Here is a 25,451-nt window from a genome sequence, read left to right on the forward strand (position 1 = left end):
ATACCTGGCATTACAGTTGCAGTGGATGGAATGCTTATCCCTATTCCTATTCCCAACCTTTTGAATCCCATCTACACGAGTTGAAAAGGGTTCTCATTGCTAAACGTTCCAAGTGAAATGCCTTCATCAAGAACTTTTTACAGACAGTGTGGCCAAGTGGCCTGAGATTACACATGATACTTCTATCTGGTATAGGGCATCCTCTTCATAAACACTTGCTAACTACATGGTTCAGTCCCCAAACAGTGGCTGAGGAGAGCTATAACACCACATACAGCACGCTCCAGGCATAAAAAGATTCAGTTCCAGTGCCCGAACAAGTCCTCATGGGGCTTTGATGTGCCTTGAAAGGCAACACTTCTTTATTTTTTGGCATCTTGTTCATATCTTGTTTAAACTACTCTTTTGTGAAGTGTTGCTACCTTTTTTTAATCGCTGCTCACCATTGTTCTTTTTTGCAAGGAAGTCACGTCATGTTTTGTGCCCATTTTTTGATGTTTATCTAATAAGAATAACTAAAGTTGGTCTTTATTTTGAGTGCTTTTGTGAGTTTTCCGTGATTTATTATTAGTTTTACTTGCACATCTGGTGTGACAGTATAAGATATATTTGACAATTGAAATGCGTGGGATGGATGTTCCTGCTGTCGACAGTCTGTAATTTTCCGATGTGGATGTTTTTGGGGAGCAAACAAAGATGTACTTTGAATATCTTTGTTAAATGTCAGATAATGAGGGGCTCGGGAAACACTCACAAAAATCACTTGTTCTTTACGTATGTCGTTCACTGTCTTGTTCATTATTCATGAAAATCAACCATTTTCAGGAAACACAATTACACAATTACACCTGCGTCCTCGGCTGCAGCCAAACAAACACATTGGGATATGCAGCAGAACACCAGATAGGATTTTGAGGAGACCATTCAGTCCATTCGCGTTGTCCCAATACCTTTTCCGGATACTTTTCATAACGTGCATCATTTAGCTTCTCCTCATTGACAAGCCGTCCACCATGTTCTTTACCTATGTCGTTTACTGTCTTGTTCATTATTTATGAAAATCAACCATTTTCAGGAAACACAATTACACAATTACACCTGCATCCTCGGCTGCAGCTAAACAAACATTGGGATATGCAGCAGAACACCAGATAGGATTTTGAGAAGACCATTCAGTCCATTCACGGTGTCCCAATACCTCATCCGGATACTTTTTATAACATGCATCATTTAGCTTCTCCTCATTGACAAGCCGCCCACCATTCCCTCACTTCATTTAAACATGTGCCACACTGATTCAAAGACAGTTATGTGAATCCTGAACTCATACCATCCTAATACTACACTGGACAACATTATAAAATACATAAAAAGGAAGTGTCATTGTAACAAGTGTGTGACACTTTTTGTGGAAATGCCTTCATATAGTTCCCTTAAGGAGAATTTGTCCACAAAATGCAAACAGTGCAATGCAGAGTGATGAGAGTTGGAATACAATGAGGTGGTGCCCTACTAAGTCCTCCTGAAAGACATGCTGGCAGTTTTATCGTTTTGACTCCTAAATGAATGAACTTTCTTCGGCCTAACATGTTGGATTTTAAGAGCTGAATATGCCATTATTTATTTCTCATTCTGTTATGATGTTGGCTGTGTGGTGCTTTGAGTCTAAAACAATGCACTCAAAGCTTTGTGGACATTATGAGATTTGTTGTTTTACATATTCTGAGCAAACAGATTTGAAGTGAAAAGGTTCACAAACTTTTTCAGTGTTTCTTTTCTGGGGAAAATTAATCTGTTCAAAAGGAATACATATAATCCAGCCCTCACTCACTGTTTTTCATTTTCTTACTTTCTCTGTGGCTTACATGCGTAAAATATTTTCCAAACCCATTCAACATAACAGTAATAAATCTTCTAATTCAGCATTTCCAAAAAAAAAAATTGGTCCCTTAAATGTGCAAACAAAATAATTGAAACCGTAATTCCGAGACTGGCGGTCAGTTTGCACATACTAAGTCACTGCGTCTGGTAACACAATACATTATGAAGTGAGTTGTGATCACTATTATGTCCACAATGGACCCAGGTAGGGCATCACTTAATGATATTTTGGCACTTTTAATAATATTGACTTACTAGGCACAGTGTGAAAGAGTCAGTTTGGTCAACCCTTCCTCGTGCATTTTGTAAAGCAGCTTAAACTCGGTTGGAAGTTGATGAGATTCTTGCCACTTTGTGGTGAATTTGGTCCCTTTCTTGTCGTAGTAGTGATATGGAAGTTCTTTTCCTGTGTTGGGATCCCAACCGAAGGGCCAAAATCCATAAAGGTGGATCTCTTCACACATTGCTGAAGCCAAAGTGTACATGAGAATGCCCGTGCTCAGACGTTTAGGAGCTAAATGCTTAGTCTTCCAGTACCTGTTAAAGGTATGACACAAAACAAGAAAAAACTGGTTATTAAAATATTTCAAACAATTTTCAATACAGTAAGCAGAAGACATGAAAAACCAAAACACATCTTTTATAATGTTTGTGATGTGGTCTACTGAATTGCACATACAATGTACATTGAGTAAATTATAAGGCCTGCCATGGCACATTTGTGTAACATATCACAGTTTTAGAGTTTTATTATTAGTCCAGGCATTTGGTTTTTCCCATGTGCTCAGAAATTGTTCAGTGAGGCTGAAAGAAAAGTGTGGGTAATCCATCGGCTAAGCGAAACACTTCTGCTAGAAAATTAGTATCTAAAATGCTGCAGAAGTCGTAGGGCCAGCACGGTGATCCAATTAGTAAAAAAGTCAATTACTTTACTTATAGAAGTTGCCATGCAATTCTCACGCAACACGTCAAATGTAATTTCCTGAGAATGACATTGCAACTTCCATGAGAAATTGGCTTGGTCACTGTGTGCCTGTGAAAAAGACAACAAACATTTGAACATTTGAAAACTTTCAACAAATTTCAGCCCAACAAAGCTCAACACTCCAGAGTTATAATGAGTTAATTTCTTTTATTTTTTTCCTGCCTTCTCTACGGCTGTTGAGCACATATTCTACATGGATTCCAGAGTTTCGAACCCTACAGAAAGTGAATTTCATATTGGTTTTTTAAAATTCACAACAGGTAATAAGCCAAAGTTTTATAACATCTTATTGGGATGCCATTTTGTTTATCTATGAGCGCCAGAGTTTTGTTGAGTTGGCATTTGTCATTGCCGCGGTGATCCAACCCAACAGAACCCAGGAGGGCCTAAAGCATGATGTTGTTTAGAGTGCCAGCATAAAGGTTGGTCAAAGGTTTCCTAAGCATCTGATACTAGGAAAATCTATTTCATTTCACAGATATTTTCTCTGATGGACTTCTGGTTTCGCAAACAAAATATTTTTTCTGGCATTAGGATTTGGGTTAGCATACCAATTTTTTTAAAGTCCTACTCCCTCCTGCTCTGCTCTACTTGGTAAACTATTCCATGTGTCTATGGTTCTCTGTGTGAAGAAAAACTTTCTGAAGTTTGTGTGGAAATTTACCCTTAACAAGTTTCAATGCCCCCTTGTTCATGTTGAACTCATTTTTAATAACAGCCTGGATCCACTGTACCAATTAATGTTCAAAATTTTAAAAATGTCAATCATGTTATCTCTTAATCTCTGTTTGCTTAAACTGAAAAGGCTGAGCTCTTTTAACTGTTCATCATAACGCATCCCCTGCAGTCCTGGAATCAGCCTAGTCACGCCTCTGAACTTTCTCTAGCACTGCTATCTCTTATTTGTAGTTTGGAGACCAAAATTGCATGCAGTCCTCCAGGTGAGACCTCACCAGTGTGTTATAAAGCGTCAGCATAACCTCCTTGGGCTTGTACTCCACATATCAAGGCACTATATAACCTGACATTCTGTTAGCCTTCTTAATGGCTTCTGAACAGTGTCTGGCAGTTGACAGCAATGAGTTCTCTATGGCTCCTAAATCCTTTCACATAAGGTGTACTTTCAATTTTCAGACTTCCCTTTGTGTATTCAAACCTAACATTTTTACTTCCTACATGCAATACTTTACATGTACTTACAGTAAATTTAATCAGCCACAAATATGCCCAAGCCTGTATGCTATTCATGTCCCACTGTAATGAATCAATGAATTCTAGGTTATCTACCATTGCACTTAGTTTGATATCATCTGCAAATGTAACCAGCTTGTTATTAATATTCATTTTCAGATCCTTCTGTATATTAAAACGGAAGATCCCTGAGGGACATGAATTGTAAAATCTCCAATTTCTAACAAGGTTCCTCACACCATAACCCTCTACTTCCTGTGTTTTAGCCAGTTTTCATCCACCTACACACTATGCCCTGAATTTCCACTTCTTTTAATTTGATTCCCAACTTGTCACATGAGACCTTATCAAATGCCTTCCGAAAATCAATATAAATAATATCATCTGACCCTCTCTGATCATATGCTTTTGTTGCTTTCTCACATATTTCCAACATATTGTCGAACCACAACCTTTCTTGACTGAACGCATGCTAACGTTTCTCTAACGCTCTTGTTCTTGTTACGTGTTTCTCAATGTTTTCACTAATCGTTCCTCCCATTAATTTATCTGTGATGCATGTCAAGCTTACTGGCCTACAGTTACCTGGATCTGCTTAATCAGCCATTTTATACAACAGAAAAATATCTGCTAGCCTCCAGTCTTTAAGAATTTCCCCAGTGTACAGATTTTCAATAAGTATGCGCCAAGATATATAATGTGTACTCACTAACTACCTTGGGCACTCAAGGATAACTATTATCTGGCCTTGGTGATTCGTTAAATTTAGCCTATTTAATCTAAGTAGTACTTCTCTCTCTACAAGTCACTAAGTATCTCCTCAGGAGTTCCTTTCACTTTGCGTTTCTTCCAACATTTTTACAACACACGCCGCTGGCCATGCACTCACCTTTTGCACACCTATTGTCTTTTTACATCCAAAATTACTTTGGTCTTTCATGCATTTAACCTTGTGGCATGTTCTTTCCAAACCACATTTCATTTTAGCATCCCTTATCCTTTAACTTACCCTTGACATGTGTTAAATTTGATATTGGCTCATTGGTCAAAAGTAGTCTTTTAAACTGATGCACTCAGAATATTTTTCTTTCAATTTGAATAAAAAAGTTCTGAACATGTAGGAGTGAACAAACACATGGTGGTATACCATAACTAGAACTGTTATTCAGCATGCGTGAACCGATGGATTATAACTGTAGCAGAATCACAGAGTGGGCAGATTTAGAGATTTCTGGCTTTATCATATTTAGTATGTGCTACAGTATATAACACTATATGATTTAGGTACATTACAAACAAATGAAAAACATAACAAAATTATGAATGTTATGCAGGTTTTTAAGAGGAAAGCTAAATCGTATCAAGTCAACCCAGTAAAAACTTTGCAAATCAAGGTGCTAACACATCTTTGGATGACTTTTTTCTTTGAATCCTCTTAACTCTTGAAGTGTTTAATACTTTTCTTGGCATGCAAGGCTGAATTTCAGTATTGACGAGAGTATCAAATGACATCTTGTTTGTGCTTCTATTGCCCATTCTCTGATTTGTATGATCGCTCTTTTTCCAGCTAAAGAAAGATCAATTTCCAAAATACAGCTTAGTGCCTTACATATACTAAGCTTTGGATTGGTTACAACAACATCTTGCTTGGCGCTTTGCTTTAATAGGATTTTGTTGGATTATTTAAAGGTCTCTCTCTCTCTGGCTTAACTAGTCTTTTGAACGAATGTGTATTTGTTCTTGACTTGCACCATCATCAAGCTGTCATCAGTGTTACTCAATCAGTCTCTGCACGCACTTCATGTTCAACAATCATTGGGTTATTAGAGTATATAGATTATTCATTTTAAATCTGAAATCTGACTAAAAAGGTATCTACAGCAAAAAATATAATTTATTGATGATTTTTCTGAGCAAGAGTATGGTGAAAGATTGACAAAAAAATTCATTTACACTGGTTAAAACTACACCTTGGAAATTCATTGCTTATTATAATGGTTTAGTTTGCTCAATGTGCTAGATTATCAATTACGGTAGATATAAAACATATTTATGATATTTAAAGGCCCTGTTAGAGTCTAAGACTGGTTAGACTGAGTTGCTTCGATATCAGACTATGATATGCAGTATGTTGTGGCTGCAGGATAATGATTACGTAAAAGAAGTCTGTGACTGGAAATCGCTGAAACAATCATGTAAACTAACACCTGTTTGACTTTGTCAGATCGAGTCGTAGAGGTGGCACGAGTCCACCCATACGCCGTAAGACAGCATCAGTTTGATTTTGTCTTTAGTTGTAAGAGTGGGCTCCTGTGTATGTGAGAGCTGACAATAAATGTGAGCTTGTGCGGAAATACAATGCATATAATGCAACTATGAAGAATAAAGAATGCGGATGATTTTTCATAGAGCACTGGCACAGTCTAGCAGCACTTCATTAGCTGATCAAAAAAAGGGACGAGGTTTGTAATATTTGGAAATGTGAAACTGTGCTGGAAAGTCCTGACAGAGTCATCTAATCTGTCATTCCCTGCGGCTGCTGGTCATGTAATCTGACATTCTCAGACGACAGGATCAACAAAGCAGGCATCAAGTTTGACATTAAACCAAACGCCGATTTTAAATTTCAGATTTGTTTTTCAAATACCTGAAATACCTTTCAAGATATCTTCAAACACTTTTCTGTTCATTAGAGATATCTTAAATGTGGTATATCTTGAGCAATTTTACTTTGACTTTTTTAACTGAAAAAATCTGAGTGAAATCTCTAATGATATTAGTATTACTCCCTGCCTGTTTTAATAAGCCTTAACATTTATTTGATGTATCGTAAAATAAAGAGGAAGTCAATCTGGCATATTTTCAAATGGTAAGAACGTATTGCAAAAAATATCAAGACACTATTATTTGTATTTTAGATATTTCAAATAATTCCTGTCTTCTTAAAGTGCATTTAAAGTGTCTTTCAATACAATTTGAGATATGTCCAATAGAGAAGGAACCCACCCCAAGATATCTGAAGATTAATTTTATATATCTAAGAGGTGAGTCAAGTTTAAGATTTCACAACTGCATTTAAAGAGATCTTAATTACATTTTAAGAATCTTGAGATTCAAAATTCAAGATTTTAAAAATTCTCAAAATATATTTGAGATCTAAAAATGCATGGGTTGTTTTTAAATATCTCAGAAAGTATTTCATATATCTAAAAATGTATCTGATATATCTCAAAATAGAAAAGAAGGCATTTTAAGACCGCATGGAAAGTCATGTATGAGATACGTATGTTCATTTTTTATGTTTCTGTTTAGCTAAATTATGATACCAGGATGCTGACCCAGTAGACTGACATGCCACATATGCAGCAAATTATGATTAGTTCTTGCTGGACTTTGAAAGGCAACCACCATAACACTGTGAGAACCTCATTATTAATAGGAAACTCATACTGTTAAACTTTTTTAAAAGGTACATTTTTTTACTCCGTTCTGAATGAATAAATAGTGGAAGATTATGAATATTTGACACCCACTGTTCGGATCACTAACGCTCTGGTTAAGCCACTGAATCACTACTAACATTTTTTTTAGTGACCCTAAACCTAGCGCTAACCTGGGGCCTCATGTATAAACGATGCGTACGAACAGAAATGTTGCGTAAGAACTTTCCCACATTCAAATCACGATGTATAAACACAATGTATAAAACCTACACTTGGTGTAAAGCCACATGCTTTTCCACGGTACCTCATACCTTGTCGTATGCAAGTTCTCCGCTCGGTTTTGCAGACTGCCGACACCCAGCGTCAAAGCAGTGCTACTGTTCCTGTGTGGTTACTCTTTTATTTTATTTTAACTAACCGCATATTGTTTATTAGTGTAATGCATCTGATTGTAATTAACTTGTAACAATATAATGGTCCAGGGAATAGCCATAGTATTCCAAATACCATAACTGGTTTAGCGTTGTTACTCTCACTGCACCATCTTCCTTTTCTTCTTTCAGCTGCTCCCGTTAGGAGTTGCCACAGCGGATCATCTTTTTCCATGTTACTCTCACTGCACCACTCGGAGTATTTATATCACTGTATCTGAGTTGGGAATCATAGCAGCAGCTGATCGGAAAGAGAATTATCGGTATACAGCATCAGGCACACGCTACCTCAGCCATGGCAAAACGTTTCATAGCCTTTCCTGTATGGACCTCGCGGTTCAGAAACAGTTTCATCCCATGAACTTTAAACGCACTTAATCAATTGCTCCTTGTAGAACTGTTTGTACTTATAAGTACAATCACCCCACTGTAACCTTGTACTACAGTTATAATATTGCACAACCTGCGCCACTTTATAAAGCGCGTATTTACATATGATGATGATATCATTTTTAAGATGAAATGCAGCAAAATATGTTTATTATATTATATAGATAAAACTTTAACTTCATTTTAATAATCTATATTCTTCACTGGGACTGGCGTGAAGGATAGAATAATTAAACATATACTATGAAGATATTTCAATATTCCTCAAATGTTTTGAAGAATCGGCGCTCTAACCTTACAGATGGCTTAACGTCTATTACAGAGCTGATTGTGTGGCGATCAGTTACTTGGAGAAAGAAGAGCAAGGACTGTAGAGGCAGCCACGCCAACATATATTGAATATAAAACAGAAAGAGAAAATAACGACACAGTTAAAAACGCAGCGGCAAATTTCGACAAAAGTTAAACACTTGTGTCATGAGCACAAGACAGCTATGCAGTGTCTGCAACGGACATGGCCATCCACTGTGCATAAAATACCATACTGACATTGGCGGGCGAAGGGGCCACTGATTCTTTCTCTGCCCGGGGCCGCCACAAGCCTAGAGCCGCCCATGAGTACTGCTGCAATAAATAATTTCATTGAAGGTCGCGCAAAATCACTGCGCCTTGAAACCCATGTTTAATAACGTGCTTTAACTCCTATCATCATGAAAATGACATCACGTATACATCTCAGTATTTTAGTTATTCAGAGAGCTGTAATACCACTAATGTAATGGATTCTGTGTCCAGTCGGATGAAGAGAGCCGGTTTAAGAAGCAAGTAGTGATTCACATACAAAGAGCACATGGAAGATCACATACAAAACAAAGCATTTAACTTGCTACTTTAATTACGATATGATTTTAGAAACTGGTTAATTAAACGATTTTAAGATGAAGTTTATGATGTTCTACTTTAAAGACAAAATAAACTACATGATCAAAGTGGAAATTTCGAGATTGAAGTTGACATTTCGTGCTTTTTCTCCACTGTGTGCCTTTTTTTTTACCTGTACCCTAATAAGCTTTCATATGGCACTCAGACGGTGGGCTACGACTCGCCTTTTCATGGTGACTTTGATATCTGACAACTTCTTTTTTTATTTCCGGCACTGTGCGACTTTGTGAACATGAGCTTTCAAGTTACTCCAACACGCTATGTCACTCGATCAACTTCCTTTTGTTGATCGTACCCCAGTTTTAATAAACAAATAGTATGTTTTTTTCTTTGCCTCCACTTGGTATTCGCTGAAATTCTTATATTTTCCCCGTGCTTTTCCTATTGTCTTTTCACAGAAGGCTGAGCTTAAGGGCAATTTATATTGATTTGCATATTCAAAGAGGTGTAATTCTAGGAGGAGTTGGGGCGGGACAGAAGGCGCGTGCACAAGCGTTACTTTTCACGCCGACCAGGATTTATGGAGTAGAAGAACGTGGAAGTTGGAGTACGCACTGATTCCTGCATCTGGATTTTTCTGTGTGTAAGCACATTTCAGCTTTTGTGCTTACGTCATTATAGTGTGAATTCTATGTACGACGTTATACATGAGGCCCCCGGTGTCTTTACACCCCAACATCATGTATATAGCATATTATTAAACAGAGGCAAAGCTCAAAGTGCTTCAGAAATAACAACAGACACATTTCAACAGAAAGATAAAGGCCTCTCATGGTTAGAGCAGCCAAAGTCAATGTATGGTAGCCAGTGTGGGGTTGTGGTTTAGGCTTTGGATTGTACACACTGAGGTTGTGAGTTCAAATCTGCTGTGACTGTGTGACCATGAGAAACTCACTTCACCTGGCTGTGCCCCAATTGGAAAAATAAAATAAAATTAAAGAATTACATGTCAAATGATGTAAGTCACCTTGTGTAAAGGTGTCAGCCACATAAGTAAATGTAATGTCTGGTATGGTCAATTGACCAGGAAGAAGAGGAAAATAAAAATATCAGCTATTATTGATTGTTGAGGAAAAAAAAACTCGAGGGTCCCCAAAACTAAAAGACCACCCAGAACCCCATAGGGCATCCCATAGTATTTAAATTATTTAAATTAACTTATTCATTAATGTCTTGATATGATATAAAATCCTTGAATTTATAATGCAGTGGGTATCAACCTTAGTTGTAGCATCCTTTAACGTTTCACCACAAAAATCAGCTGCAGAGTATTTTGCCCAGTTGGCAGTTCAACAATACTATTCTAATATATGTGTTTTGACCATAAAAGTCGAAGGATGCCTTGCCATTTTGTTTCACTATCAGAATGCTAAGAAAAACATTATGTGACAATCTAAGGTTATGATTCAGTGTGGAAGAGGACAGGCATGTGCAAAATTCTTGACAGCCTAATAGACAATTATACATATTTTAGAATTGTGATGATACTGTTGTAGTCCAAACGTGTTCCGATTTTCTCTTTTTTGGTCACAATTGTTTTTTGAACAATTAGATAGATCAGTGATTTCATTGCACAAATAAACTATGAGAGACATTCAAAAAGTTTCTGCACTTTTATATTTTCATTGGAAACAGTGATAGCGGGTGGTGTAGTAATTGGGCATTAAAAAGTTGGTATGACGCTGGGAAAATTGCATTGCAAATGAAGGTGACTATGTAGAAAAGTGATGTAATTTGTTTTTGAAATTCTTAAGAAATAGAGGTAAAGAAAAGTGTGGAAACTTTTTGAATGTCCCTCATAATTACCAAAATACTATGGCACACCAAAAATATGTTACATTTTTTGCAGATCTGACAACAAAATAGGTAAAATTTGGATTGATTTACAGAAAAAAAAATAATAGTAATTACCTACCCTATTTGCTCCAAAGTGGCTTTTTAAAAATCTTTTTCAAACTATGTATTTATAATACTTTGTAAAAAAAAAATAATACTCAAAATTATCAGGTTCCTTTACTTGTATTATAAGCAGGTGGCACAGTGGTAGCGCTGCTTCTTTGCAGTAAGGTGATTACGGGTTTGCGTTCCAGGTCCTCCCTACGTGCTTTTTGCAAAACACATTGAGTAGTGACAAAACACTGTAAAGAATTATTATTATTATTATAATATGTGTGATGTGTATGTGTGATCATATTCAGCTACGGCATAGTGAGGGATAAATAGGAACACTAGATGTGTTCAAGAATAAGACATGTTCATTGGAGCAAGGCATAGTGCGCATGTAGCATAAACATAATGTGTATATTATTGAAGAAAATTTTCATATAAATTGATTATACAAAATATGTTTTAGTATTCAAATTTGAGACAAGTTGAGACATATAAACTGGCTTTAAGTGCATTTAATCATACATTTATTGCTTTATATTTCACATGTATATTATTAAAATGATATATAAATCATGTAAAATGGTATAAAAATTGCATTGTAGACTTCTTTTGTGTTTTATTTCTTTAGAGGACGTCTTTAATTCATTTGTTTTAAAAACGCTTGCTGCACAACTGTGAACCTGGTGTGCTATGGCACACCACTTGAAAATCACTGCGATAGATAGATAGTAACTCATTTGTTTCAATGGAAAAGTTAGCTGTTACAGGCTGCTCGAAAGGTACAATTGAATTTCTAGATCTGTTTGAGATATCTCAACTCAAACTGAACTGTATCAATAAATTTCTTTGATAAGTGTGCCAAATCTCAACAAAATCAGCCCACTGGGAGCTAAGTTGTTCCATGCAGATAAGCAGACAGATAGACATAGCTGGTGCATTACATGCAAACTCACCTAAATAAAGAACAACAACATCCCTTACAAACACCATGAATAATTACAACAAGAACAGGCCATTCAGCACAACATGGCTTGTCTATCTTTATTCATCAAACTCTTCATGGAAAAATCAAGTTGAGTCACGAGGGTGCTCAAAGTACTACTGTCAGCTTCACTACTTGGTAACTTATTCCATGTACAGTATCTATGATTTAATGATTCATATATCTTCAGATATTTTTCTTTAAATACCAATTTTTCCAACAAGACATACCGTCTATTTTAAAATATCCAACAATTTACTAGAACTACTCTGATTGTAAAGCTTCTGTGTGATATCATGAAAGCCATCTAAGAATCTAGGTGGATTTCAAGAGCTGTGGTGATGTATTAGGGAGGTGGGATTATCAGGGAAGTGTGTGAGGATAGTTAAGGATATGTTTGAGGGTGCCAACACACAAGAGAGATGTACATGAAAGATGGGTTTGCAGTTAAGGTTGGATTATATCAAGGATCATCACTGATCCCTTATCTTTTAATTCTAGTTATGGATGTTACTACCAGGAGAAGAGTACATTTAGCCCCATGATGTTTACTATTTGTGGATGACATTGTGCAGAGTGGCACCATTAAGAATATTGTGAAAAGGAAACTGAAGCAGTGGAGAAGAGCTATTAAGAACAGGGCCCTCAGGATTAGTAGGAAAAAAAAGTAAAACAATTAAGGGACAAGAACACGATGAGAACTTAGCCTCTAGTAAGAAAGACATACAAGGGTGGAAAACTTCACAAATCTTGCATAAAACAACAGAAAATGTAGAGCTACATGTAGAAATAAACCACATAATTCATTCAGGTTGGAAAAATCGGAAATTGGGTTAAGCGTAGGGTTAGGGTTGTGAACTAACAAGACTTGATAAGATCAGGAATGAGAAAATCAGAGGTACAGTTACAGTTGGGGTAATGTAAAAAAAAATACAGGAAAGAAGGTTAAAGTGGTATGTGCATGTCATGAGAAGAAAGGTAAGCAGTGTGGGGAGAAGAATCATGGATATGGAGGTGTGCGAAAGGAGGAGAACAGGACGACCAAAGAGAAAGTGAATTTTGTGAAGGTAGACCTAAGGGCTATCAGGCCAAGAAATACAGAACAAATGAGAGTGGAGGAGGCTGGTCCAATATAGTGACTCCACATGAAAGTGGGAAAAGCTTTAGAAGAAGAAGAAATAAAAGAAGAAATAAGTCTCATTGAAGAATTGGAGATGTTACAGAAAACAATTTGAGGATATAATTTAAAGTTAAAATGCATTGTAAGGTCCAGAATCCTGGAAAACTGCTACACTTGTGCTATGTTAACCTAAAGGATTGGCATCATGAGATCACAATCTAGCTAACCAGAAAAATAAAAACAATATGAATGCACCTTGTACATGACTTTCCTATAAATCTTGAAATGGCATTTTGGCCATTTAGTTTAGAAATGGTGAAACAACATGAGATTCCTGCTGATCACAAGTTTGTCACACTAGTAGAAACACAGTTTTTGAGACCTCTCAAGAACTCATCACAATTTATAGTTAACATTTGTTGTAATGTCCAAAATTCTGGGGAGGAAACTTGCCACGAATGTGGGATTTTAATCTGATGGGTCAGCACAATGTAGCTAAACAGAAAAACTTTTACAAATAAAACTCTTGTACGTGACTTCCCTGAATCAAGCTGTTATTTGCAAATGTCACAGCATTTCCCTATACATAGTTGTAGTATGTACATCAAAATCTAATGAAATAGTTTTGCAGAAAATCAAAGATTTCTAATCTTTTTAAGCAATAGTAACTGTGCCAAGTTTCATTTATATTAAGGTATTTATTTTTCAGATTTTGTGCCCAAAGATTCCTATCGTGACATTCGGACACACATATATAGATAGACATCACAATACACATTCTTAAATCATTTTAAGAGATGGCCAAAGTTTGTCACATTACTTCATTATGCAGTACGTATGTGATATGTTTAGACAAAGAAAAGAATCATTTTCTTTCATGGTTGCTAAGCAATTTACTTTTACCTCTTAAGGGTTTGAGTTTAGCTAGTTGCTGATGTGCACTCCATGAAGATGTGACTTGCACAGACTCTTTAATGGCAATAAGCATGTTAACAAAATGGACAGATAATAAAGTTTTTACAGCTCAGGACTCTAGAAAATAGAAAAATAAATGCAAACTTTTACCAGGTAAAAGTTCGACTTAGTGTTGAATAGGAGAAGATTATGCAGGATAGTAGTTTGCTGGGTCTCTGCCATTAGCCCAACCTTTTGCTGCTCTTTGATGTGAGTATTATTATGCCCCAGCTCAAGTCTCCTTTCTATTTAATATAATCTTTTTCTATGTGTCTATTTCTCATTTAGAAATTCTTACTTTGTTTTTTGTCCTTGTTTTTATGTTTTTAGGATTATTGTTGGAATTATTGTTTTATTGTATAGATGGATTATTTTATTGTATTTTTGCATTATATTTATTCTGTAGTAATTTATTATGTGCCTTGACTGATGAACCTTAGGAGGTGGGTCCCCTTGACACCACAGCTGAGGGTTGGTGTCCCCTTTTTCTTCTTTTTTGATTTTTTTTTTTTTAGTTTTTGAATGTTTTTTAGCCTTTTTACTCATTCTTAGTCTGTGTAGGCTGAGGTTTGCTTCTGAGTTTAAGGGAAAAGCTAAGGCTAGATTTTGAAAGTGAGACTTTGCTCACCTTTTTGAAACAATAAAACCCTGGAGAAGTTAAGACCTTAATTGATAAAACAAAATAACATAGTCATGGTAAGAGAGCTAGCCAAAATCAAAATTAAAAAGCCTTCAGAATAAATCATCAAAACCAAAACATTAAACTACAATTCTCTTAACAATCCCGTCATATCTCTTAACACTAGCTTCAGTAATTGCTCCTAACTTGCCCTAATATTTACCACTTGTTCTTTTTTTCTCTAAGAATCTACCGAGTGCTGCCATCCACCTGAATGAAAGGATAAGAGTCAGTGTGTCTGTCCAGTTGCTACGTCTCTGTCATTCCAAAGCATGGCACATCACAAATATTTTTTTGCATTTGTCATTCCAACAGAAGGTACATCCCAAACATTAACCACTGCTTTTACAAATCCTACACCAAACGACATGTAACAGAGACATACGCATTGCATTGTGCACTGCAAACGCTAATGTTGAGGTCTACATGGATTACGTCTTAGATGGGCAGCACAGCTAGTCCAAAATAGCATAATGTGTCATTGTGACCAGCAACAGGTATAACAACAGTAAACAAAATGGAACTGGTCACCATACCAAACAAAATGACTTCTTCAGAATAAACAAAATAAACACACATTAGAAATAAACATGTAGAAATTCTGAAAATAACATTCATTGAACCACATTGAAGTCCAAAACATAACAGTGACTTTGGTATAATTAGTGCTGAAAGTAACAGATACAAAGTGGAAACATCAAGGGAAAATAGCAGGCAGAGGAAGCTGAGGAGCAACTAAAGCAAATCTTGACTCCTTTATCAAGTACTAGTCAGATGAAGACATGTAGTTGCGTACGTTTAAAAATATTTGATATTGCTTGCCTATGCATATCTTGACCGCCTTTCACCTGTGTCTGAACCTCTCTTGACCAGAGCTCCCATGAAGCCAGCTTCTCAGACTCTGTCATTTCAAGGCCCCTTGCTCGCCTTCTGTCTATTTTTACTCTTACTGTCTTTGAAGGCAACTCTCAGCATGCCCCCTACCCTTTTACTCCTCCACATGCGTCTCACACATGCAGTTCCTCTCTCGATTGCGTTACTAAAGCCAAACTAACCTATCAAATTGCTTGGAGGAACCGGGCATAGACACAGACCTTCGTGTTTTAATATATAGTTGATTTAAAAAAACAGCTCCTTACCTGTTAATATGCTGCATTATATTTCCAGGCCAAGCCAACTGCACTTTTAATTGTCCTTTGTGCTCCACAAAAAAATCAACCAGGGTTCTGGTGACGGTCGCTGATGTGTGGAAAAAAAAAGCTGGGATCCAAAGAATGGCACCATCCAATTTTTTCAGACTAAGAAAAAAGTTATTACGGTCCTGGATTGTGAGAAGATTGTTGTAGTACTTTTCAAGAATACTGGGGTTAAAAGTCGTGAGGTTGGTCTTTCTTCCAACATCTTTTTGGAAAATCTCGGTGGGTGCAAAATTGCAACGGAAAATAAAATCAGACTTGTCTATTTCTGGTCCACACTGGCTACCTGTAAGTATGCCACTGTTCCCTACTACTGCACAGACATTGTAATGCTTATTTAATACAGGTGATGCATCGGGAAGAAGTGATTTGAAATTATTGCTAATGGAAAACACATATTTATGGCTGGAATAATCATAATGCATCAGCTGGCCAACTCGGACACCACTCTTGGTCAAGGTGAAGTTTTTTGCTACATCGATGTAGCGTAGAATTTCTTTCCTAAAGAGAAGATCACACATAAATAATGCATTAACATTAAGTCAGGACATTTATTCTAATGTGCACAATAAATTCAATTTATCAGGGCATTCTCTGCACAATAAATTCAATTTATCAGGGCATTTCACCAGATGCTGAGGCTTTGTCAGTTAACGTAGTACAGAATAATGGCTGGAGTTCTACATTGATGTTAACAAGTCACATACACTTTAAAGCCAGTGAAGTGCTGTTGGGGTCAGGGGCCTATCCAAGTTACATTGTGGGCTAAGAAGGAGCCAACTCTACTCTGGCTCCTGGAACTTATATTGAATAAAAGAAACATTTCTAATAATTACATTCATCTGCAAACTGAGTATAATACAAAAGCAGTAAAAATTCTAAAATGTATACCAAAAGATTGAGGAAAATCACATTTCTTTGCGGTTTAACAGAAACATTTCCATTTAACTGTTTGTTAACATCACACCAAATGTCTTATAAATCTTAACAAAATCCCTTCCTTTACACATTTACTTTTTCTTTGGATTTTATCCCATTAATACTGGTATTACTGTTTCCAGCAGCACTGCTATACTAAATAACGTAGCCATCCATGCATGTAGCAGCTTTGATATTAGTTCTATGTATTTCTCTCTGGCTTTCATACTGTATTACTTTATACCTTTCACTTTATCGGTTTCTATCAAGCGCTTCTTGTAAAAAGTATATTTGGTACAAGAGCCATTTAATTTCAATAAGATATTGCTAACTGCCTAAAACTCTGCCATTGCTAAGATGGAAACATCAAAATATGCAGTCTGCCCTGTTAGACTGCAGCAGTAGAGATGAAATGGCTGACCACAATGCATAGCATTTGGAAAATGTCAGCACACCCTGAAACAGTGTTCTACCTTTTAACATAGTAAGGGATATAACCATTATATAAATAGTTAATGTGTAATAATCCAAAAAAAATACAGGAAAAGAAAGAACACCTCTAATTTAATCCCCTCCTAAACTGGTTACAGTGTGTCTAAGGGGATCACATAATTTGAAAACCATTTCAAAGCAGCTTGAAGGGCCCAGCTTCACCTAAAGATGAGAAACTTGGTCTAGTTTAATCCAGACTGTACAGGTGAGTGATAAGGCAGCATGCCAAGATCAATAGAGCTTTTCGAGGCCCTACGGTGAATGATTATTGATGCCAATGTGTCACCAACGATTTTTAACCAACTGCAATGGAATTTAAAGTCAGGGTATCTACTGATGGAGAAAAATCTACCAAGAGCAGGCATCCCCATCAAAGTCAGCCCATGTGCTGACCAAATTATTTATAATGCAATTTCCGGGAACTCCAGAGTCATATCAGAGGATCCAAAGGATCCAATTAATGTCAGCAGCTGGAAAGATTGAACACACTTTGTGTACATAAAAGGTTAGAAAGGACGGAGTCTTTGCTGTCAAAAAAGGACATAAATGTGCGACTAAGGCTTGCTAGAAATCTGGGGTAGAAGTAAACTTCTGGGACAATATCAGCTGGATAGGCGAGGCAACGTTGTAGATGTTATGGCGTAATGCCAAATGTAATGCTTGGCAAATATGAAAAGCTGCCTTTCTGTAGACAAGAGCATTAAGACCATTATGATTTCGGGTGCCTTGCTTCTTCAGGGTTTGAGCATTATTGAGTGAAAAAGCTGAAAAGCTTAATAAACTTAATAAACCAACATATATATATAAATATATATATACCCATATCTATCTACAGTATATATCACTTCTTAAGTGAATTATCTAAAAAATACACACGTGAAACAATTAAATCAATAAAAACACTAAAAAATAAGGGGTAATGGGAATCAGAGCAGCATTCTGTTCATATACACCACACCACTTACTGTATCTCTACACTGTGATTGATAACACGATAAATCCATTTTTTATATGTTATTGGTTGGTATGTTGAACGACCCATGTTGTTTTTTGGGCTAGTACTATAATATAATATTTTTGATTGTCCAAGTAGTACTTTAACATGTGCAAGTGAGCCATAAGTTCTGCAAGGTACCATAAAATACTCAGGCAGCACTTGAGGGATCCTGCTTAAAAGCAACAAAGAACATAAAATGGATTTTGCTATAAGACAATGATACAAAACACTTGTCCAAGTCTACAACAAAAAACCTAACAACAACAAAGGCAGATTTAAAATTCAGATCTAAATCAATTAAAATGCTGTGGAAGGCATATAAGTAGGCTATACATGCAAGAAAGGCAACACAAATGTTATAATTAAAAAATTCTGCCTGAAAGAATGGGCTAAGATACCACTAAGTAAAAATATCTGACAGGGCAACTGACAAGAAAGGCCAAATCTTGACCTGTAGCACGTGTTTCAAAACTGTCCCTAAACTTGTTAACCTGATTATGTTGACCACATTTGTATGTTGCTTTTGTAAAAGCATCTAATCAGTAAATCAATGTAAAGGTAATTCTAATTAATGTAATTTCTGCCAAAATAGTGGACACCACACAGTACCGAATCCGAGTTACATTTCTGTTGACTGAAATAGCTTCTAGTGATATTAGTCTGATGAAGTCACCTTTGGTATCATTGCACAAAGAATCACATTTTCTTATTTTCATATATGTTATAAGGCTAAACACTTCTCAGGGACATGTGCTTACTTTTTCTCAGGGCAGTAACTGCTAATTATTTGCAGTTTCTTAGGTATCTATCTATCTATCTATCTATCTATCTATTGCATAGTGCCTGTTCTCTAGCTATCTATCTATCTATGACACCTGTTTATTTGTCTAAGGCTACTTTGTTTTAATGATTTTCTATTTTGAATGGGAAACGTTTTGATTTTGGAATCCAGAATACTATAAATATTACTTCAACTGACTATACCTCAGCCTCTAATGTGTATTATTTATTACACCAGACAATAATCAGCAAAGGTACACAATTTCATTTTAATAATAATAATGATGATGAATTGTTATTATTAAACATGCAGGTAGGCTGCTTATTTACGCATGCATTATAGCTTTGAATTAATTAGGATATTTTAAGAGAACTAATTATTTGAAAATGTGACATTTCCTTTTACAAACTAGCATTAACTGAAACATTTTCTGCAAATTCCTAAACCATTATTTTTCTGTATCTAAATTGGCCTCACCTTTGCTGTAAGAAAGCTGTCCTGTTGAATTGCCATTTGGATGGCTTCTCTTGCAGTTCTTCATTTAAAGCATTTGTAAGTGGAATAAAAGATGGATCTAGAAACTTCATTGCAAACTGTGACCTATAAAAAGACCATTTCTTTTCAATTAGAAAGCAGTCAGTAAGCTGCAGTGCTGAAAGACAGCTGCTAAGAGTGGCTTTAATCAATGACCCCAGCCTAACACAATCAATTCAGAAGCTAATTAATTAGTTGCATGTCTGATTTTCATTTGTTTGACTACAGTTTCTTCTCCCCTTGAAGTTTCCATTCCCATTTTGTTTTGTTTTTAATGAAATTAGCTTACCATTATCCCAAACACAAATCTAAAATGGTGTCTAAGTGTTTGTCTAAACATTGTTTTCATAGTTCTATACATTCTGTAAATATCTTCTACATTAATATTCTTTCTACATGATAAGAAGTGAAAAATCATATAAAACATTTACAGTTTTTTGTTAAAATTAAAAGAAATCTTAAAAAGTTAGAAATAATTTATTCAGTGCCACATTTTATACCACAATGATTTAACCTCCATTTTTACTCACTGTTATTATTCACTATTTGTCATTCGTCTATGAACCCCCTGAGAGAGCACAGCTCTTCCCTTATTCACGACTGTTTTACGCACAGTTCAAAAACAAACACTTGACTACTGAACTGAGCCTTTGTAAGTAAGTGCAGTATGTTTGTCTGTGTAAATCTGTGTGTGTGTTAGGCCATGAATGCAATGAGAAGGCCTGCCATCTGGGCTATTTTCCGTCTTGCACCTGTTGCTGAAAGGACGGGCTCCAGGAACCTTTAAGGGGAGCTCCAAGTGTAGAGAAGTGGTGCCCCTCCAAGGCTGATTACTGACTTGTGCCCGGTGCTATGGCACCTGATGCTGAATTTGAATAAGCAGGCTCTGAAAATCAAAGGGTGGAATATTATTATTACTGCACAACTCTCTATTGTTTCTAGCCACGTAAAATTATCCTTAGGCAGATGCACCTTGTACGGTATAAATAAGAGATTCATGCAATAACTTTACAGCATTATAAACCGTTGGCAAAAGAACAGCAGATCCATATTAAATCTGAGAAATGCTCATTGGGCTTCTCTACCAGCATCTGTTTTAGTAATTTTATTAAACCTTATATTTAGACTAAATATGTGTCTCTTCTTTCATGTGCACTATAAAACTCCCATACTTATTCTATGCCTATGCTTTCATGTTATATTGCACGCATTTTGAAGTATTCTGATGCTGATTTCAGTGTATGTTCATTTATACAATTACAGTCCACATAAAGTGGATCATTTAATTGCTATTGTAGTTGATGTTATTTGCTTAGTGAGAGTGTATACTGTGAAATGTGATATATAAGATTCATTATTACTGAACTGTAATTTGTGGTTTTCATTACAACTAAGTGTTGATATAGAAAGTTACTTTGCATTTTATTTTAAAGATTCTGAATGGCTTTTCTTGTTAAAGGAATACTCTACCCAAACAGGATTTTTGTATACGTTGCTTACTCCATGTGTTTTGTGGTGATGACGGAGAACATAAAATAAAAAGCTTATGCTATAATACAAGCTAATGGTGAACAATACTATGCAATATCAAACAACATGAACAACATCCAAGGAAAAAGGATACAAACTGATGTTACTCATATCACATAATCCTAATAATGTCACAGTTATCCAGGCAGGCCTCTTGACCAATGAATGAGGAGGAGAGGTGGATCTTTAAGTCACAATGCTCAATCCCATGTGAACTGTATTTCCTGTTTATGATGTGCACTGATTTTTTAAGAAGTATTTATTTAACAATGTTTTAGCTAAAAATGCTTGCGTTTTGCATGTTATAAGAACACAACTGCATATCTGACCCGTGGAAAATGCAACATGAGTAACAAGATTTATTTTTTTCTTTTTCCGTTTGTGTTTTCCACATTGTTTACCATGGGCACCATTGGCTTGTATTACGTCTGAAACTATTTTTATCACTCTCCTGTATGAAAACATTATATTAATTTTTTGCTCGACCATCACTACAAATGGGTGCCAATGTGGTTCTTTAGAGTGATGCCATAGGGGAAGCATTTTTGTTTCCTAATAGAAATATCCGTGTGAAGGTTCTACAAAGAGCCTTTCTTTAGTGAGATCCATAACAGGTGACTAGATGGTAACAGATTTGTACAGTACCAATGGGTTCATACTTTTTAAAGGACTCTTGGTACATACAATGACACTCACTAAGTTCAGGTTTTCCTGATCTGTTAGCATACTGCCAGGTAGCCAACTGCGCATTAAAGATTTTTGTTTCATCCACAAATTAGGAATCTTTTCAAAATCCAAAGAACTGATTTCATATGCAAGGAACCCTTCCCAGACTGCACTGCTCTTTTGATTAGCGAAGGTTCAATAAGGAACTACACAACCCAGTAAAGTGCCATTATTTTTAAAAGTGCGGGACATGTAACATATCAAAAATGGTCATTTCTGGGTGGAGCATTCCTTTAACTCTGTTTTGTGAAGCCAATGGATTAAAAGGCCATATATCAAAATCGATCATTACTAACAATCATCTATTACAATAATATCATATATTGACTTGATTTGATCCTAGTTTTGTAAAATTTGACTTGCTTGTATGGAATGTTGTTTGAAATACAATATTTTGCATCAAATAGTACATTTAAATGATTAATTTAAAAACATTCTATAGATAGGAAGAAAAATTGAGAATGCATTAATATTTAAACATGTTTACCTTTTGTCAGAACATTTTTACACAATTTATTATACAAATGAATGATAAAAACATGTTTGTGAACAAGATGAGGATTTGTTAAATTTGAAAATCACAAAAAACAATTCAATTATATACGAAAAACAAGATATACACATTACACTTATACACTTTCAAATTTGCCTTAAAGTCTCAAAACTTTTTTAAAAAAAGTATAAATTTCTCAATTTTCCATATGTTGATTTAATGACATTATGTATACTGAGGAAAAACCTGGCGCTATTACTAGGAAAGCACAACATTCAAACTGGCATCACACTGCTTATAGAATATTTTTATCTGTAAGAAAACAACACTAAAGGTTAATAGTTTTAAAGTGGGTGGTACAGGGTATTACTATTTATTGATTGATTGATTAATACTAAGCAGTAGTGTGCTAAGACTATATCCCAGCTATCACTATTTGAAAAAACTTAACCAGTTTCATAGCTGCTCATTATGATAATAGTTATCACATTTAATAGTATGAGTGTCATGGGGGTTATTCTTGTTTTTTATAGTGTTGTATGCTTTGCAAGCTGTCTTGCCAGGGTACACTTAGTGAAAGGTGCTTATCAGAAATAAAGTCAGATTGACTGGTATTTTGCAGCTTGAAATTAATTATTTTTCTAAAATACTAAATGATAAAATTGTATATATGTCACTTCATTACCCCTGAGTAATATACAATAGTGGTTTTGCTACTCTGTACATTAGAACAAAGAAGTCACAGTAATCGAAATTTTCCACTTCTTCATACAATTTAGTAGTCAATTATTGTTTTTCTTAAAAGACAAAATCAACGGTTTATCAGTTATCTTCATATCTCAACACCCACATTTACAAAATGGCTGCCGGTCCCTGAGACTGTAAACAAAAAAGAACAATCAAATTGGGGAGGTGGCAGGAGGTGGGATGGCGAGTGGGTGTTGGGGAGCACACTGGTATATCAGCACCCTGGACGGCTCCCATATAAAACAATGGCTGCGATGCAGATGTGCGCAATCGGCACGCGCTCTAGCCGAGTCGGGGCGAATATTCTCATTGTATTGAAGGTCCTTGCCTAAAAAAGCTTACATTGACATTTCATTTCAAAAATTACCAAATATTTCCCGAAATGCAGTATCTATTCATTAAGTTCTGCCGCACAGAGGTTCGATTACCTATTCCTCAATAGCATATTTGCCAGTAAATAATTGTATATGAAGCAGCTCCTGTGGACTTGTGATCGAATTTTTATAAACATGTAATGCACTTTCTCCAAAATTATTCTATGGGTGCATATCGTTATTCATATTAGGAATTGTATTTAACACGGAACCAAAGCAACACACCTTAACATATATCTAATTTATCTATCTATCTATCTATCTATCTATCTATCTATCTATCTATCTATCTATCTATCTATCTATCTATCTATCTATCTCAATGGATGGATAAAACCGAAACGACCCCATTGTGGAAGGCTCGTCCCACGCTTGGCTTCGCCACAGCCGTCTTGAGGGCGCCTGCGCCGCCCGGCTTCCACATTGTATTTCTGAAGGCCTCCTATGATGTACGACTTGCGTATTTCAAACAATACTGTCGCCCGCTTATGAAAAATGATGTCGGTTTTTCTCGAGGCTGTTATAATTGCAAGAAAACACGTTATCTTATCGACTTTGGCACGTAGTGGGTAATCGGAGCAGTTTAGCTCACAGCAGACGAGCTCGGACACGGCAAAGCAGAGACACCCAATCATGCACACTTACCGAAATCCGGCGTGAAACATGTACATCCGAGGAGCCCCCGAACCCGCATATTTTGGGGTTGTGAAGATGTTATCTCTTTTGATTGACACGTAGCTGATCAAGGATAAAATGATCAAGGCGACGCTTAGCATTACTACACCCAGCGCGCTAGCAATGCGAACCATTGTGGCTTTATTTTCATTACCGTGAAACTGAAAACAAATCACAAATCAGAAGGAATCAATATACACACGTCCATTAAAAAGCGACCTTTAAATGCTGAATAGAGAAAGAAGGAAGTGCGCAGATCCCAAAAATAAATATATACTCTAGCCCGTTTCCTTTCCTTTCTTTTTTTTAAGAATTAGAGAAAAATGGAGGGCTCGTAGGAGCTGCGGTGGCTGAAATGGCAGCTGGTTGCGTTGGTAATACGTCTGTGATCAGATACCCCCTCATTCTCAAGCACGGCTCCAGAGAAACCTGCCATCCCTTTTCCCAGACTGCAAGATAAATGTGATTGGAATAATGTTTCTGTTCGATACAAGCCAGTGGATTTAATTAATTAACTAACTCGGCCAGATATTTAAAGGGGACACGGCCTTTGATTAAAAAGACGGAATAAAGCCCTGCAATCCGAGCACCTAAAGGGTTTTTGTGGCACTCCCAGCGCTGGGACGGCACTATTTTGTGGCGTGTATTATACTCGAGTGTGCGCGTCCTGCCCATCTCCCATTCCTACTGTCGGTCCGGCGCACGCCTGGGAATCCGTCAGGCAAACCGTTAACTCCGACATGAAAAAAGAGCCTTTGACGCTTGCGTAAGGACTGGCTGGATTTTTCAGGGCTCTGAGAAAAAGAAATTCCATTTAATTTGTATCGGGGATGATTCTGTCTAATGCTGAAAATAATTTTGACTAAATTAACGGGTCTTGGGTTAATGAGGCTCTTATTACTTAACATCCTTTTTAAGCCTCTTCACGAGGGTTTTGTGTCAGTGTAAGCAGATTTCAAAGGTGGCTGATCATTTTAATGAGAAGAAGACGATTATGATGATATGATAGACTCTTGTAGATTTTCCCGCTGACGATGGATGACCCGACACTGTACAGCATTTTAATAGTTATTTATTATACAAATGCTATACTCATAAAA

At 36.3% G+C, this 25,451-nt stretch overlaps 1 protein-coding gene across 1 annotated transcript; it reads right to left on the bottom strand.

Annotated features, from left to right (window-relative positions):
• Positions 1–24,839, bottom strand: st8sia3 (ST8 alpha-N-acetyl-neuraminide alpha-2,8-sialyltransferase 3). The gene is made up of 4 exons (XM_039750460.1): positions 24,322–24,839; positions 19,750–19,872; positions 16,028–16,585; positions 1–2,418 (listed from the first exon to the last, which is right to left on the bottom strand). The coding sequence occupies exons 1-4, from the start codon at positions 24,483–24,485 to the stop codon at positions 2,136–2,138; spliced, it is 1,128 nt and encodes a 375-aa protein (XP_039606394.1). The 5' UTR covers positions 24,486–24,839; the 3' UTR covers positions 1–2,135.
• Between the last annotated feature and the right edge of the window lie 612 nt (positions 24,840–25,451).

This window comes from Polypterus senegalus, chromosome 4, assembly GCF_016835505.1.
Source record: "Polypterus senegalus isolate Bchr_013 chromosome 4, ASM1683550v1, whole genome shotgun sequence".
NCBI classification, from domain to species: Eukaryota; Metazoa; Chordata; class Cladistia; order Polypteriformes; family Polypteridae; genus Polypterus; species Polypterus senegalus.

Excerpts from the sequence above, each read along its gene's own strand:
- st8sia3 (XM_039750460.1), bottom strand. The coding sequence starts at position 24,485 with ATGGTTCGCATTGCTAGCGCGCTGGGTGTAGTAATGCTAAGCGTCGCC. Across the intron at positions 19,873-24,321 it reads ATGTTTCACGCCGGATTTCG|GTCACAGTTTGCAATGAAGT; the intron begins GTAAGTGTGCAT and ends GTCTTTTTATAG. Across the intron at positions 16,586-19,749 it reads ACAGCTTTCTTACAGCAAAG|GAAAGAAATTCTACGCTACA; the intron begins GTGAGGCCAATT and ends TCTTCTCTTTAG.